Source organism: Lutjanus erythropterus, chromosome 20 (assembly GCF_056507025.1).
Source record: "Lutjanus erythropterus isolate fLutEry1 chromosome 20, fLutEry1.hap2, whole genome shotgun sequence".
Lineage (NCBI taxonomy): Eukaryota > Metazoa > Chordata > Actinopteri > Lutjaniformes > Lutjanidae > Lutjanus > Lutjanus erythropterus.
Genome location: NC_139336.1, coordinates 19069503 through 19088067, shown reverse-complemented (window position 1 = coordinate 19088067; position 18565 = coordinate 19069503). Strand labels below are relative to the sequence as shown.

Below are 18565 nucleotides of genomic sequence, written 5' to 3'. Positions count from 1 at the left end.
TCCACTATTCCTGGACTGTTTGAGTTTCGTCTTTGTAAATGCAAACCAGAGTAGCTGGAAAACTTCCACAATGTGTCATCCTGACATTTGTTTGATTCTGGAGCAGAGCCTTTAGGTATGAACCCACCCTTAAGCCGTTTTGAATAAAATGAGAGTTTTAGGTTGCATTCAGGAATGCGCTGACCCGACATTACCTCTGAAAGTGTAGTGTCGAGCTGAAAAATCTGTCCTTCGCCCTCCACTTGGCGCACACATATCTTACACGCCAGGTCCACGGTGCTGGCAGAGAACCGCTCCAGGGTGAAGCAACAGTGGAGGTTCCTCTGTGAGCCGCTCCACACCTGCTGAAAGGAGAGCTCCTGCAGAGAGACGAGGAGGGCCGAAGATTTACTCAGCTGTCAGATGAAAACGTTGAGGTTATTTCTCTGAGAGGATTGCACAAGCAGCTTACCTGATACTTAGCTAGAAGTTTGCTCTTCCACAACGTGTGCGGGACATCGTGGATGGAAAGTCTCAGGTTGTGGGTGCTGTCTTTAAAGTTGAGAGTCTTTGGTTCGTCCAACAACTTCCCACCCATTTGCTTCTCCATCTGTAGGACTTCCTGAACACACAAACACACACTTGTTTAGTATATGAACACAAATTTGTTTCTTTTGTGCAGTTGTAAACTGTTGTTATTTCCTGTTTGCTTCAGCAGTTTCTTGCAAACGCTCCAAAGTCCATTTACAAATGAAATGTTTTTTTTTTTCTAGTATATTCATCACATTCCCTCAGGACTTTATGAAGCTGAATCTGGACCTGCCATCTGAAACCAACTTCAATGTCCTTGCAGCAGGATCACTATCACTTCTCATTACCCCATTCCCAAACTTAATAACCGTGTTTAATATCCTTGCGCAGTATAATAATCCTTCCTTATCTTTCCTCCGTGTAGGTAGATGGAGGTATTAAACAGAAGGAGACAACAGCAGAGTCAGGGGATAAATGTGGCTTATTTTGTGTTGGGGCAGCAGCTACATCTTTTTGGGAGCAGCAACACTATTGTGACACAGCAACGAAAAGATTTCTCATTCTGCCACCCACATCTCAGCTGCTGGCTATGCCCACACACACAAACATCAACAATTCAGTCAAATGGCATCATTAATGCCTAAAAAACACATTTCGTCGCTGCAACATAACGGTTTGCAAAAACAGAATGACACCTGGTGTTTATTTACCTTGAGTGCATCCTGCGTGTCGTCCAGGCAGTAGACTCTGATGTGATACTCCATGGCAGGGCAGGTGACAGGGCCGAAAATGGCGAGTTTGAGGCGCTTGGTGGTAGAAGCGCTTAGCGATTGGCCCACGAGGCAGTAGGTGCCCAGAGTCTCTGTCAGGATGTGGCAGGCCTCGTCATCCATTTGGATGTAGCACGGCGTGGTGAAATTTTCCTCTCCTACCACCACCACATCCTACAGCGTGGACAGGAAGAAAGAAAAAGTGACACAAGTGTGGGAGATAAGCTAAATATAAAAAATAAGGAGAAACAGTTGCATGTGGCAGCGTTTGTGGTTGGAAAAATACCATTATTAAAAGATGAGAACAAAAGAACACATGATTAATAACATTTCTGTCCCTCCTACGTACTGTAAGTTTTCTTTTGTTGGCAAGTAAGGTCAAAATATATCTATTAATAGCTGAGAAAAAACTGTTGCTTTCTGTGTCTCCAAGACACATTATCAAACTATTGTTCTTCTAGATCTAATTTAAGGGGTAACTTTAGTATTTTAAAACCTGGACCCCATTTTCCCACATTTTTGTGTCAAAGTGACTAATGGAGAAAGCAAGCAGAAGCAAAACTAAGCCACAACATAATCCATCCAGGAAACTGTGCAGCATCAAAGAAAGTTCACTAAGAGTGCTTGTTTTTTGTCACGCATAGGCTCAAATTGTTAGTGTCTGAAAACATCATCGAAAAGACTCCTACAGAGATTAAGATATGGTTTGGTTACTGGGCTCATCAAACTAACCAGACTCCGTTTTGTCATGTTAACATTGTCTTCCTCATCTTCATTCAAACTCCGGAGAAACAAAATAAAACGCACCAAAAACATCTTGGTTAAAATAAACCATTTGTTCACCAGCGAAGATGTGAAAATATTAAGAGAGGTGCATGAGGGAGACAAGCAGTGGGGAGAAATGGCGTGTACAGAAAGAGTTTATTTCGTTGTTGGAGTGGTGAGCCAAGATGTTTTTTGGTGAGTGTGATTTTGTTTCTGCTTGTTATTTTTGTTGAATCTGAATGAAGATGACAATGTTAAAATCATACTTTCGCAAAGGGAGTCTGGTGAGTTTGGCAAGAGTAATAAATCGTCTGCTTCTGGTTAAGCAAAAAAGATCCTGCTCTTTAAAAAAGGTCTGTCTTTGAAGCGATCTTTTTGCACACTGTTGTGAGACACGCGGAGTAACAACCTGAGCGAGAAAAACAAGCAATTTGATGGTCCACATTATAGCATAGTGTCAGCGCTCGCCCTCAATACTGGACACATTTCAAAAATTGTGGTCAGGTTAGTCACGTAGACAAAAAAACATGGGAAAAGATTGAAAATACAAGTTACCCTTTATATTTTGATTATTTCAGTCTAAAGTGCTACAAAATACATTTCAGGCAGAGCAAGTTGAACTCAAATTGTATACTAGTTTTACTTTGTCATTTGATTAATCTCCTTTTTCTTTTATTTTTATAAGTAATAAAGACACCAATATACATCAAAAGCATAAAAGCAGTCACAGTTTGTTCCCTAATTTACATTTACAAATTTGTTCTGTTTTTTTTCGTTATGGTGACGAAATTGATCTGGTGCATTTGTTTGTCTGTGTGAAACAGTGTACTTCAACTTCATTTGTCACATTTCTAATTACTGTTTTGAGGAACTTGCCTGTGTCATGGAGTTCAGCAAGAACATGGACAAAATGTACGACACACATTTTTGTTGTCATATTGGAAATTGATCGCTAAATTGGAAGCAGAGATTTTAAGAAGTAGCTTGTCTAGTTTTATGCTTAATTCATGTATTATTTTTTTTAGATTCTGTTTAATTGAAACTAAACTGAATTTAAATGTCATTTTAAGGAGGAGGAAAGTACAATCAAGGGTCATGGCTGCTTCAAATAAGCCGTGTCCTTCAGATATTACACTCAGTGAGTGTGTATTACTAATGTCTGACACCCTGCCATTATGCGTGTGAGGTAATGGAAGAGTGAGTATCCAGACATTTGCAGCTGACCCCTGTGATCGCACTAATGCCAGGACATATTTCTCTTTCATTAAGACTGTCTGCTCTGCGGATTTCTTTCTTTCTCTCTCTCTCTGTCTGTCTTTCTCCCCCTCTTTGTTGATCTCTCTTGATCTTGCTTTCTCTTTCTCTCTCTAATCCAAACACTCCTGTGAGCAGCACATTGGCATTAATTCAGCCTATTATGAGAGACAGAAGAAGAATTACAGTATTTTATTGTGAGCTAGGCCGTTTAACAGCAGTATTATGGCTGATCATTAGACTCTTTAACTGCTCCTGGGGGATGGTACTGGGGCTCCTTATTGGGGGATAATTAGAACACACAGTGGAAAAGTAGGCTTCATACATGTGTGCGTGTGGGCACAAACAATCAAACATGCAAACACACATTCACATATTCACACGGCATAATTTATTCACTAATATCTGACATCACGAGCAGAGATTTCTTCTTTTCCTTCACAGGCGTGGGAGGATGAATCTTTGTAGGAGAGTTACTGAAGCAGAAAGCCCCACATGCTCCTCATTATATGACCTGCTGTCTTCATCATCATCACAACACCACGATTCCTCCGTGATAGTGTGAGCATTTGTGTGTGTTTGCGTTGACGGGGGAGGGGTGTGCCATTCTGGATGCCAATTGAGCTGATTATTTTTTACTGGGTGGTGATGACTATATCTACACGTATCCAGGAATTACTTCTTCAGGAGGAGCTCGTCTCTCCTGTTTCTGCTGCAGTGATGAATACGCATTTTGACAGAGCGTGTCATATAGAGCAATATTTCACACAGCGGCATGGAGGCTGGCCTCAGTGGGAAGAGAAGCTCATATAGAGGATGCAGCTATCACCTTGGATATCACCATCTGCATTTCTGACAGGTCAGAGATGTAATCAATAGCAAACGGGTAATTGCCACGGAGCACAGGGGATTACATCCCCTCCGATGTATGAGATGCGGAAATTTGACCCCTCCCCCCATATTTGTAATGACCAGACACATCATCAGATCCTGAAATCTGAGAGAAACCCCCCTCAATATTCAGTATTAAACTGATTCCAAAGTCACATATATGACATCAAGGGACACTTAACTTCGCACGCCTTCAACGACATATATATTTTTACACTTTTCTTGGTCTAAATAATTAAAACAATGTTTTCTTAGTAGCTGTAGACCATAAAGGCATAAATGAGGTGATGTAAGAATGTGTGGAATCAGAACTTTCACTGGGTTGCCCTTTTTTTTTTTAAATTATGTTTCCTTAATAGCTATAGCAGATCACTGACGTCAGTCATTTGTCACCAGCACAGATGGCAGAGTGATAGGATGGCCAGGTAGGGAGAAGAATAGGTCAGGAGACAGTTCATAGGACTGGCAGGTTTATTAACATAATGAAAACTGCTCTGATATTTTGCTTAAACAAGGTTTTGATTTTAAAAAATTATACTACAACTTCATAAGATAGTTTGTGCAGGTTGTGTCCAATCTTTGGTAACAAGCTACCTGTTTAACTAGCTGGTAGCACCAACATTTTAGTATTCAGAGATATTTATTATGCTGCCCACGGTTCAGAGCAGAGGTTTGTCTCCCCTTATTAAAATTTATCAAATAAGATCAATCAGATTTCATAGTCTATGTGAACACATACATGTATCACATATATGTGTGAACATCACATATATATCCAATGAAAAATGTAGTTTCCTTGAAGCTCTGACAAACTGCCAAAACATGCCAACAGAGATGCATCAACAAAACTGTAGTAAGATAAATTCTGTATACAGTTTGACTGTACTAAAGTGTTTGAATTATACAAAACAGCTGTTCTCAATTGTCAAACAGTCCACAAAATTCAGTAAATAGTGAAGCTGTCTGTTTCATTAGTTTATATTAATGTAATAAATATACAAATGTCAATTACGGTAAATGGTAATCTGCATGAGAAATGAAAAAAAGAAATATCTTGTTATAATAATCAATCAGTTGACTCAGACAGACATATTATAACCTCTTTGTGTAATTCCTCTTTTGTCTCTCATAATCTGCTTCTATATAAACATATGTGCCCCCACTCCTACAGACTTCACCACCACCCCCCCCCCCCAACATCTTACTGAAGATTTCTCCCTTGATCAATAGTTATACTCAGTTTACGCTGAGCTTTATTGGCTGCCCCCGAGTAATTCATCACTGTCACAAAGGCATGTGGGGCCAGTCTGGCAGTTTCTTTCTGCTCCATAAGTCATATCATCACATCAGCAGTGAAGAGTGTGCAAAGACTTCCTGAAAATGATGTTATTCAGGCCAGGACTCGACGATGAGCTGGCAGAGGGACATATATTGGATATAGGCTGCTGCTAAAGAGGTGGCTTTTCAATATATGACTGGCCTGTATAGTCTGCCTGCACAGACTTCTGTATCATGTCTCTGATGCTGTTCATTTTTGCTTGCCCTGCTGCTACACAAATGCTGGTGGTTTGTTTTTATACTTGGAGCACCTTCACCTTTAAAAAGGTCTCAGAACACTCCTGCCTGTAAGAGTTCATTAAAAACACATGGAGGGAAAACTTACCCAAAATTGTTCTCCTGACGGGTAAGAAAAAGACACTAATAACCGCCTACAACCAGGTCTGTGGTATTATTACCTGAGCTGTACTACTGATGGAGATTTTTGTGGAGAGAGATGATAACTGGACCGTTTCTTGCACGTTTAAAGCACTTTGTGATGAGGTTAGATGCATGGTTTCTCTACAAATTTTCCCTTTTGCGATAATTGGACTTTTTCCGTGTGTGTGACAGAGAGAAAGTGATGAAGAGAAGGAGAGAAGGGGATAGACAGAATTCACACTGCTGCCCTCAGCAACCCAACTTTTCATCATCAGCACTCTTAATGACGGAGCTCACAGGCACGGGGCTTTTCCAAAATCACAAGCACAGCACAGACACACACTCACATACACACAAACAAAAATAGGCATTCATAAAGGTAGACGAAAACAGTCTGGGGAAAAACAGTCCCAGCCTGATCCCTGCTATCAGAGGTTTACTATTTCAGCACCTGGTTGCAACAGGGGCTTGCTCTGAGTGCTTAGCTGCACAAACAAAGCAGAGAGTTGATCCCCTTCACCTCCTCCCTCTTATCTATCATCCCTCGCCATTTCATCATTTTGTTTTCCACAATCTTGCCCCTTTGATCTTTGCCAAGCAGAATTTTCAACCAACCAAATGCAGGATGGAAAAATCACACATGTGCAGGGTTGGGAACTTTACTTCAAAAATGTGTTCTGATAGAATTACTAATTGTTAAAAAATAAAGTCAGTAACCTGATTAGAGTATCACAATGTTAAAGTAACACAACTTGATTACTTTCCATTACTTTTGGAATACCACAATACCAAATATGGTTACATTTTTGAGCCTAATTAAATGTTTTTTTTGTTGTTGTTGTTTGTCTAGCTATAGTGGTAATTATGCAGAAGTAAACTCAGTTAACTTATTCCCACACGATCCTGGTCTGTGCAGCTAACATTAGCGGTTCGTCTTGCCTGTAAAAACTTTGTTAAATTAGATGTTGAGTTCTTGGATGATGGCGGTATTTTCACCAGCTGAAGGCAGAAGTGTCTTTGTATTGTTATGTTTTTCCTATTTTTTGATTTAATTACAAAACAATGTTGAAATTTCCACCCAGTGAAGCATTTTTTTCACTTAAGGCTATGATAATGTAAGATTAGATGGTTTCACTGAGTCCAGAGATGAGTTGTAATATTTGTGCACTGCACATGGTAAAAAAACATGTATTTTAAAATACATTTTAAAATTGTAATCCTGTTAATAAACCCCACTTTTACTAAATATATCTGCAATCTGGTTAAATCTTTTTTTCTGTAATTGTGATGGATTACAGTTATCTTTTTTGTACCTTACTTATGCAATCCTTTACATGTAATCCATTACGTCCCAAGCCTGCATATGTGCATCTTATTTCAGGTGGCAAACATTATAATTTTAACACTTGAAGTGGCCGACGAGGGCACATACGAGTTGACCAGAGTGACAGACATACAGCCATCCGTTACACCTCCCACACATCTCACCTCCCACTGATTCTGCTGTGAGTGGTTCTTGAGCTGGATCAGCCAATCCTGTTGGCCGTCACACACGGCACAGTGGTGCATGGTGATGATGACGGGCCGAGTCAACAAGGCCCCGGGGGGCCCGCAGCTCACCACAGGGCCCAGCACTGTTTGGCCATCGTCCACCGAGGGCCTGGAGGTGCAGTGAGAGAAACACACACACAAAGACACACACACACACACACACGCTGTTTAGTGGCAATGTGACAGCAGTCTCGCCGTATGGGTGACATGGCGGAGCTGACAGGGGTAAACACAGCTCTGGGGCATTTGATGTGGCAGGCGGTGCTGCGTACCTCATGTTGTCCTTCCTCTGAACCGTCACATACATCTCGTACACTCTGCCCTGAGGAATGGCCCCTGCCGGAATGAGCAGACTCACCCCTGGAGAGCACAAAAACAGACAGACACACAAACAAACAAGAATATGTAAGAGTTATAAGTTGTCAGATAGAACAGAGGAGTCTTTACAACTATTTGTGCTGCCAATACCTGTCATGATTCTGTTGAATATGCTTCTACTGCTAAATTTAAAGTCAGTGAGAGCACAGATAGGGACATCAGACCAGCATAAAACAAACAGACAAAAAAACGTGTATGGGCAGAGAGAGAGGATGTATATGTATATTTACAAGGTGAATCTCAGCTACAAACCTACTATGGTACACAGTACAAATATATACGTCTCGCCCATTCCAGTGGACCATCATGGGACCTAACTTTGGAAAAAATATTAACTGCAGTCTATGGTGAGAGACAAGTTAAGACAATCAAAGTTTGTCTTAAAACTGTTGAATCACGTAGATACGCAATTAGAAAGACTACAAAAGTCGCATATATGACATCATGACTTTCTCTCTCCAACAGCTAAATTAACCACTGAAGGTACAATGCCTTGTGTTTTTTTGTTTTTTTGTTTTTGTGTCAGGATGTAGTCACACAGCAACGGGTCTTACTCGTTCCTTCTCTTCATGGCTGATAAAAACAGCAGAAGTTTGCTAGATAAAACACGGTACTGATGAATATATTGTGCGAGATGAGAGGTATAGTTGACTGAGCCGTTTCACTCAAAACTAAACTAAATTTCAACAAACCCACCACAAACTGAAACTTTCTTGACTGTAAAATTACGTTTCAAAAGTTGACAAACAACTTATGTGTAATTCGTGGCACAGTTCAAATGGAATCAAAAAATAATTTCTCCATAGACTAATGGTCACATTTCTCCTGACTTTAGGTCAAATGGGGCACACAGGAGGGGCATGACTTAGGCTCTCTGCACCATGGTCATGTGATGCCTACCACAAGGTTTAGCTCATTACCCTGAAAGGGATACGATCACACCAGAGCCAACCTTGTAAAGGGACGATGCTAACGTTAGAATTAGTTTGCCAGCAGTTGGGAAATAACAGGTAAGATTCTTCTTGGTCTTTGCTGTAGCGTTTATTAACTGACACACTGACTTCACTGCTTCAGTTTCTGATCTTGTTTCAGCTAGAGACACTGTATGTGGGGGTCATGATCGTGTTGGTGGAACTTTGCAAATCTCTGCTGGTTGCATCTGGCAGTTGTGTTGGCATTGCAGCAGGTGCTTCACCATCGGTTGCCTGGCAGGGATCTGCACTCTACTGAGTGTGCTGTTCTAGTAATGGATATCTTAATGCATTACTGCCATTACTGCATAAGTAAAGAGGAGTTAAAGGCCCAGTGAAACATGATAATTAGTTTCCTTAGAGAAGTATAGCAATAATCTCACTTCCTATCAGTCCCACATATAAAAACTATGACACTTTACTGCCTTCTCCTATGGCATCAGGAAATGATGTGACATTTCATTTCTAAAATCAATGATCTCTCTACTCTTCATAACATTCTCATATTGCTCCAGCCAGCATGATTTACATTTTTCCATCTCAGATTGATTTGATATGATGTCCTGTCCGATGTGTTTTTTAGGACCCTACCCCCCACACTCCCTCACGTACGCACATGCACACGCACATGCACATGCACATGCATGCACACACAAACACACACTGTTTTTCTCTCTGGAGGGGGTTTCTCAGATAGCTCATTGATTTCCCATGTCCTTGTACTGAACTTTTCAAAAGGTGACAGACAGCTTCTCTTGCTAGCTAGCGAGGCAATCACAACTCTGCCACGGGGACGTCTCGCACACTGCCACTCTCCCTCATAGCAAAGCTTCAAAGAGATGGGAAATGCATTTTAAGATGCAAAATACCAAACAGCCACACTGACAGTGTGCCACAAAATATTTCATTACCCAGACACATGAACAGATCAAATATCAAATGTGCTCTTTCCGTCTCCCTCTGCCTATGTAACATGATGAGGTGGCTAAGCGCGAGCAGCAGCTGAGAACATTTTTACAGGAATCAAAATGAAAAAAGAAAAACTTAAGAAACTTGAGAAGTCGCTGTATCCTTTAATGTCTCTGCTAGTTTGTCTAAGCCTGTCAACATGCATCTGTGGCGTGTTACAAACAGCCCACATGTGTTTGAAGTGAGGACAGCACGGCTAATGTAAGCTGCCTGAAACAGTACACCTCTACGTCAGTACGTCTGGTGCACCTCAGGTATCCGTCAGCCCTTGTCACTGCGTGTAGTGGATAAGCTGATAAGTTACATATGGTTTAGCATAATATTTCAAAGTCACATCTGTGTGTGTTAAGGTAATCCTGGTAAAGATGGTCAGGTATAATAGCTCATATCTCATATATCTAGAAGACAGTTTTTACTGTATTTATACATAAAAATGGGTTTATATTGTGACACTCTTTTAAAGTTAAGAACAAACATACCAACAGTAGCTGCTATTGTACATGCTTGTTTCAGATTTGATATCTAATGGGGTTTTTTCATTTTAATAAAAAGCTCTTTATGACTAAGTTTTAATATTCCCACGTCTCTATTATTTACTGACTTATGGAGCAAGTCTATAAAGTGACTTTCTTCACTCATAACTTGTCTTAATCTTAGCAGTGTGACATTTCTTTCCATGACACTAGGCCCACAAATCCCTTTATGAATGTTCTCTGTTAAGGTGGATTTTCACTTTAAAGGTCCCATGAAATATTACCATTACCTCCTTAATGAGATGTATTTTCTGTTGAGGGATCAATCTTTAAGTGATAGTTAAAGACATAATATACAACATTTTCCTACAAAACAAGACAAAAAACAGTGTATAGTGAACATAATCCCTTTCAATCTTCACTCATGCACACTCAAAGTGTGTGGTGGTGTCTGCATCTGCACAGACCCTTCTCATTATTTTGCTGTGTTCAAGACACTTTACCAACCCAACAATCAACCGTCTTTCTGGTGCATTTACAAACAGCTTGGACAAATCCTACTTATCCTATCTCTAAGACATTTTGGGGAAATTTGCTTTCTTGCAGCAAAGATTTAGGCTAAAAACACGGTGGAAATGACATTTTTTTAGGTTGTTTTTTCCGTTTGAAAACTGGTCATTACTCACTTTAATTGTTTGGGAGATTCTGCATTGCTATCTTACAGTGAAACTACAGCAGTGTTTTGTAGACTAAAAAAAAGTAAACCTGACCTTCAATTGGCATGAGGTAGATACTGACTGAATTGTCAGGTTTAGGTGGGCTATCCATTTAAGTGACAGATGAATACTGTCACAGACGTCCAGCTGCTAGGCAGTTGCTTCATTCAACCCCCTCACCTCAAAATTAGCTGAGTCAGGCACTGCCAAGACGGTGACAGCCAGAGCCAGCAAACACTTCGGAAACCTATAGGTGATGTCCTGGAGGCTCCGTCCACTATTTATTATATTGTCTACAGTAAAAACGAGCGTAAAAATGATAAGCTGCTTTTTTATTGGGGCTTATGTGCCCGACCTTTTCTTTGTCAGGCACAGTGATTTCCTGGTGAAGTCGTGTTGCCACTGTGAGGTTGCTGGGCAATCAGGAAACTACTTCACCCCGTGAAGAAATAGTTCAAACTTTCAAAACCTCATTACACAGGATCTTAAAGGGCGGATCCATTATTTTTTAGTTTATTTTTAGGTTTTTATATAATTCTTTAGCTTTCCAGCAGTGTTAGTTATGTATTCATTTCTGAACAACAATTTAGTGTCAACTTCTTTTTTTCTAGGTCCTACTAAAATCGTTCTCCCATGTGACCTGATGTAAGTTTCTGCATTACGTGGCTGACCCCCTAGGTCTGAGTTTCCATTTGTAAACCCCAGAAAACATGGAGTTGCCCTTTAAGGGAAACATTGTGGGCTGAGAATATCATCTGCAGCCTAATATGAATGCATGAAGAGTTGCCCCTTCAGAGCACATGGGAAGAGCTGATGGATCTGTTCTCCTTGCCAGTGGAGAGGAGTTTATCTTTTCACTACACACACGTGCAAACACAGTCACGTTCTCACACTGAGATACACACAAAGAGAGCACATGAAGCATCTGAAAGGAGAGCCACTGAGTGAATGAACACATGCAGCTCCAATCAAAACAGATAAAAGACAACAAATGTCTTTTAGGATGAACTGTGACAACTTCGCTTGAAGTAGCGTCTCTCTCTCCCTCTCTCTCTCTCTGGTCAATCAGAACTCATTTACTCCTTTGTTATACAACCCTAACCCTTTCCTGCATATTTTAAAATATGCAACAGATTTTGCTGCATTTGAAAATATGAATATGTCCTGAATCACTCACACATGTGATAAACATTCCCTCTCATTGTTTGGTACAGTACCTGAGTTGGGCACGATTAGATGTCCCCCCTGGGAGCTGAAGGAGCCCAGCGCGGTGCAGGACGGATCCCTGGTGCGGAGCAGCGTCTGGGTCTGCGTGCGACGGCCCATCGTGCTGTCACTGTTGTCCAGAAGACAGTGCGGCAGCTTTGGTGACAGTTTGGAGGAAAATTCCCCTCCCAGGTCATCCTGTGGAGTCACTAAGCCTGAGGAGTTGTACACCTTAATCTTCAGGTTGGGGAGCGGGTCCAGCAGAGGGGAATTGGTCATAGGGATTTTGTCAGCCACATCATGGAGGGCGTAAACGGGGCCGCGGTACATAGCGGCCGCTGAGGTCAGGTCAGGGGGCGCTGTTAGGAGATCAGCTGGAAGAGAAAATAAAGTAACATCAGTTTAGCAGAGTCCTAGAGAAGTATTGTGGTCATTTCCAACTGTGAGTGCGGAGAACTGGTAACTTGAAACCAAAATATCCATGAAGAGATGGAGTGTTGGCAGCAGTCAGCAGGACTGCTGCCTGGTTTTACTCATTTGTTTCTCACTCATTAGGGAAGTCCACTTCACCACCAAGAACCATTACTCAGTCAGAGAAGTTAAAGGCGCAGCTGTGATTCATGAGTAACAGATGGCATCACTAACACTCGGTTTACCCGGTAGGTACAAGGATGAATGTTCGATAGCTGGGCTGAGTGGGTGGAGCGATGGCTGTGGGAGCTCTCTGTCCTCCAGCTCCTCCACAAACTTTATAAATGATACAAATGTCAGCGAAAGTCACAAAAGTCGATGGCTGGAAAAAAATATTTATTTAGTTGTACTACAGTAGTTGTAGTTGTAGTAGTAGAAGTGCTTGTGTTTTTGTCAAATTAATATTAACAATGTAAACATCAGTTTGTAGTACTTTATTCAAAGGGGTGTTCATAAGATTGTCATTACACTGTCATGAACATGAATCAATCTTTATAAATGTCTATAACTGCTGTCATTACATGCCATTTGGCCAATTATGTCATTTTTGATGTAAAGCTGACATTGAGATGTCTGTTGTGGCAACCTGACATTATCAAACTTTTAGAAACTGTCTGTATGTCTCATACCTGAAGAACATCCTTGACTGAAATGTTGTGTATTAAAAGTAAACAGAATATCTTTGGGCTGTGGGCCAAACAAGACATTTGTGGACATCATCACCTTGAGCTCTGGGAAACAGTGATCAACGTTTTTCACCATTTCTGACATTTTATGGACAACAAATCGATTAATCAAGAAAATGATCAACAGACTAACTGATAATAAAAATAATTGTTTGTGGTTGTGAATTGAACTGTATTTACAATTGTTTTTTCCTAACTCTGCTGTCTGTTTCAGTTGTTGTTTTCTCTTTTTTCACAGTTTTTCTTTTCCCTGTTCCCAAAATCTCCAACTGACTATTTACAACACAATTACTCTGATGTGTCTGTTTCCCTGCTGTCTTTTTGTCCAGCTCGCTGCCACCTGTCCTCATCCCCGTGGTCTTACTTTGAAGTCCTGCGTCACCAGTCCAAATCTAATTACAGCTTAATATGCAACATACAGACTGGCCTTATTATGCCTTAATGAAGGGGCATAGTTTGGCCTCCCATCACAGCGACAAGCATTTTAATAGTTTCATCACCTCGCCCGCACAAGCATGCTGTCTGTCTGCTGTCTGTGCTTCTCTCACAAGCTCATCCGCAGTCAAAATGGCACATTTACATTCACATCATCACAAAGACACATCTGCTGCCAGAGCAGCTGAGTCAAACACATCTTAGCAGGTTAATACTATGGGCTGCTAAAGCACGAGACTCCCAATCACCGACAACACAAGTGTAACATCAAGGCCAGGAGACTGGACGTTTTTTTTTTTGGCACCAACTGTCAAGTGCCAAAAGTTATTAACTTTTGTTTAAATCATAAATAATATACTGATGTCAATCAAAACTTAGGTAATTTTACAAAAAATACAGTCATTTTCCGATGATGGTTGTTTCTTGGGTTGGTGAGGCATCCGACCACATCAAAATAATAAGGAAACAGAAAGGCACAGGCAGTGGGAAGGTTCTCTGTGGATCCAAGCACTGCCACACACTCCTGATGGTTTATGAGTGATAATTGAGTGTGATTATTTTGAAAGAGTCAATGCATTGTTTGTTGGGGAAATCCAGAAGAACTTGCCTTTAACAGTAGAAGTAGTAGTAGTTTGTTGCTTTGAATAATTCTTGATTAATCTAAAATTTGAATTGGATCACTGATGGTTATTATTCTACTGAAAAATACTGCAATGATTATATGTAATCATTATTGTTTACTACACATGATGACATGCATATTGATAAATATATAAATACATCTCTACATACATCTCAAATGTACATTTTGGTGTTATTTCATTTTTAAAAAGACAATAAATGCATTAATCTCTTAGTCTGACATTTATTTCTGGTATTTATCATGAGAGACAATAGATTTTGAAGTCAAGGTCAAAGGTCAAATACACTGCTTATGGCCATTCTAGTAGTTATGGAATTCGGGCAGTTCCAGTGTTTAGTAAGATGATGATAACAGCAACATTTTGGTATCTGTAGGTGGTGTGAAAGGAAAAGAATCATGAATGTGTCTGAAAACATAGACATAAAACATCTGCACACTGACACACACTCACACATGTTGGCAAACACACACAAAAACACACGTTCCATGCCCCACCTTTGCGGGCAGTCTTGATGCTGACTGGCTGGAAGCCTCCGTTGAGGGCGGAGGTATCAATGATGTCGGAGTCAAAGTCACGGTGGTTCTTCCTGTAGATGAAGAGCGTCACGGCGACGGAGATGACCATGCACATGATCACCGCGATGACAATGCCCACATACAGAGCTACACTGTCTGTACTGGGGGCCACTGGAGGAGGGAGAAGGGAGGGGGTCGGAGGAGAGGAACAAAAGACAGAGAGAAGAATAGTCTTTTAGGATCTCATAAGTTCACATCAATAGTGTTAAGCTTTCTTTCTCAATATGCCGGAGTTGTGATGAAGCCATTATCAGCAGACTAATATCCTGGTTTGAGATTGAGCCGGATATTAATAACCATCTACTGGGAAATAAATGCGTACAGTATATCCCATCTGGGTGTTGATGAAATAATATAGGACACTCTTAATTGTTAAAAGTAAAAAAGGGATAATGATGCATGTACAGCACCGTGGAGAACTGAGAGTGACACATAACATTGGGTCTTTTACAAAGTCATAGATTCATATTTCTTGCATGAAGCCATGTTGTGTTGCGCGTGGGAGGGTCTTTTTATACTTTGCATCGTAAAGATAATAAGAAGCTAAGAACGTAAGGATAATGATGATGAACTCGGTGAACAACGGCGCAATTAATAGGGACGGCTGCTCCAGCGCAACCCAATGACACACTGTCCTAACAAGCAGGCTCAGAAGCAAGATCAAAAGTTGTGAAGAAGGAGATATAGATGTTTTCATCTTCAAATTACTGTGCTCTGTGGTGGAGTTCAGAGTCTGTCTCTGTCTTTGTTCTTACACACTGAAGATAAGATCTAGACATAGCTTGCATTTCTCAAATTGTCTTTCATCTCTGTCTCCCTCCCAGAGTCTTTCTGTCCACTTTCCAGCTGGAGAAACCTCTGTGATTAGTAGGCCTGGCATGGAAACGCAGACTCAGACAGGCACGCATTACAGATCAGACCTTCTAATGGATGCCTACTGACAGTCTGAACTCTCTGTAGTGTTTGGTAAAGAATGTCCTTCACTGTCACCAAGTTGACAAATGGGGTGAAACTCTTCTTTTAGAGGTGGTTAAACGCCACAAGGCATGTGTGAGCCTGCGTCTGTGCATTGTTCTATGTGAATACACACTGTATAGTACAGTACTGTAGAGTCCAAGTAAACATAAAGAAAAGAAAGAAGAAATATTTATAAATTTGAAAGGAGGACAACACAGCTATTGCATTGTTGTCAGAGAATACAGTACAGTTCAATTTAGCATGTGTCCCTAATCTCTGATGACATATCATGGTTATTTTATGATAAAATACAGTAAATTACAGATTTTTCCTTTAAAGAGTGTAAGCATTTTCAGCAAACTTTACATCAACACTCTATCAGACCAAACTATCATGTGTTACATCTAAATGCTTGTTTTCAGCTTCCTGGTGTGTGTCTTTCTAGACATACAGTATGTTGCAGCCATTTGTTGTATTGTTGCCACCTTCGGCTCGCTGTTTATGACTGAAAATAAAATAAAATAGTTCAAAAGAAAATTATGATGACTGTTATGCTTTTGAACAGTATGTAATTTTAACGGTGACATTTTAATGTTTTGTCAGTAAGGAATAAGGTACAGTGGGTCATTATTCTATAGCAATGACTGTACAATATCCTGCTTATTACATGGTTATTTCCCAAAAAATACTATAATTTGATACAAAACATTAATTTTGAAGTGATTATGGATTGTGGATTTAAAGATGACTTTATTGCTCCACCAGAGTCTTTGGTCAGAACTGTGTCCATAGTAACGGTCTGGTCTTCATAGCAACAGCCTCTTGTACATAGCAATGGTCTGCTATACAGAAATAACAGACCTTAGAATGCTGTAACTGACCAATCAGAACTGAGTATTTAACAAAGCCATGTAATAAGTAAGGGTTAATGTAGGGCGAGCGGGACTCCATAGAGAAATAAACCCTGACAGGGTGATGCAGGACCCCGACGTGAAGCAAAGCGTGTGTTTATTTTATGTAATAAAATGATCAAATAAAGTACAATAAAAGATCCAAAATTAAACTTTGCTCATTTGTTATTGTGAATGCATTTTTCCCAGACTGTAAAATGACTGAGGATGTACTCAGACTCATTTCTGTGGGGAGAGATGATGGAGCTGAACCATGTGAGGAAGGCTGCACAAAAAAAAAAGAAGAAAGGATTTTATATGACCTCCAGAGAGTCACAGGGCAAAGTAAAATGCTGCTGCTTTCCTCAGTGCGCTGCCTCTTTTTTTTTTTTTTTTTTTTTTAATTGCATCACAATTGAGGGTGCATTGTGTGAGCATAAAAGGACAAAAATGGGTATGTTATCCAGAGGCAACACTGTACCAGGAATATAAACACATTTTTTATTTAGAGAATAAAGTTATTTAGATAAAAGATAAATGCCATTTTGAGTATGCAAATGGAGCAGACTGTGCACCAGTAGATGGCAGCATCAGCCACAGATCCGTACGCAGCAGTGTCAGGGCACGCATGATGGGCAAGGATTTGTGTAAATTAGCCTCATGTGTCTCGGGGATGCAGATGGTACTCAATCTGTGTCTCTTGTGTTCTCCTGCACAATGGAGGAGAAAGGAGTGGAGGGAGAAAACCAAGAGAGGGGAGTCGTTTGTGACTGAAAGCTACAAGTTGTGTGTGTGTGTTTTTTTTCATCACATCCTTGGTTTTCAAGGGTAAAAGTGTGTTGCCTCATTTTCCCCTAGTTACAACTGATAGGGAGAAATAGCTTTTTAAATTTAATTAAACAAGTACACCATTCAGTATGTTTGTTCAGTCTGTTTAAAATTGAAATGAAATTCGGTACAGGATGACCTTCACCGGGGCATCCCCTTTTGCTCGCAGTATAAACATAGTAATTACAAGAGAAAAGTTGTTCCTTTCTTTAGCTATACTGAATGGCCACGTTTAAATAGGCAGGGGGGATGTCATACTGTATGTAGTCATTTCAAAGACTCTATTTCCCTCAGTCCCCAAGGAAGGACGTGTGTGGCCCAGCCCTCTCTATTCAACCTTAACTGAGACATCACATTAAAGAGGAATGTCAAGATATATTCTCATATATGTTCGGCCTCTAATCCTTCCTCTAGCAGACATGAACAGAAAACAGAGCAGGGGGCCAATGATGAAAGTCTGAAAATGTAATTTCACTGTGCCTTCCTCTGCCAAGCTTCCCCGCAGTTATTTAACATATATCCCCTCAGTCGAACAATCTTCCATCCACGCTTTGATGATAAAGGCAGCAACCTGCTAAGTGTACGCATTAAAATGTATCACTTAGATTAATACATCCCTTTGAACATGAGCCATTGTCGGGGAAGGAAAAGTACAAGAAATGGAAATGAAAAGGATTATTGAACACTCTATTCTCCGCGAGGATGCAGAGATTTACAGAGGCAGGGTGAGACACACAGAGAGAAAAATAGTAGAGGGATACAGAGAGCGCAGCAGCGGGTTAAATTCTTTGCCTGAGCTGGCGGCGAGGCAAAGTGTCAGGCTGAAGTTCATCAGGAGCAAGAGGGTAAAGGGCAGTGTCAGCGCTGAGTTAGAAAGTGGTAACATGGCTGTGAACAGGCAGCTGGCTAGCAGAGGTACAATATGAA

General features: G+C 40.6%; 1 protein-coding gene across 2 annotated transcripts in view; it reads right to left on the bottom strand.

Moving 5' to 3' along the window:
• unc5cb (unc-5 netrin receptor Cb) overlaps positions 1-18565 on the bottom strand; it is a 162657-nt gene that overhangs the window by 5614 nt on the left and 138478 nt on the right. For both annotated transcript variants that reach the window (XM_084745674.1, XM_084745675.1), the window contains 7 exons: positions 14883-15074; positions 12164-12526; positions 7712-7799; positions 7377-7548; positions 1221-1454; positions 452-601; positions 195-359 (listed from right to left, as the gene is read on the bottom strand). In XM_084745674.1, the coding sequence (XP_084601800.1) occupies positions 195-359; positions 452-601; positions 1221-1454; positions 7377-7548; positions 7712-7799; positions 12164-12526; positions 14883-15074 (1364 nt within the window). The remainder of the gene's footprint in view (positions 1-194; positions 360-451; positions 602-1220; positions 1455-7376; positions 7549-7711; positions 7800-12163; positions 12527-14882; positions 15075-18565) is intronic.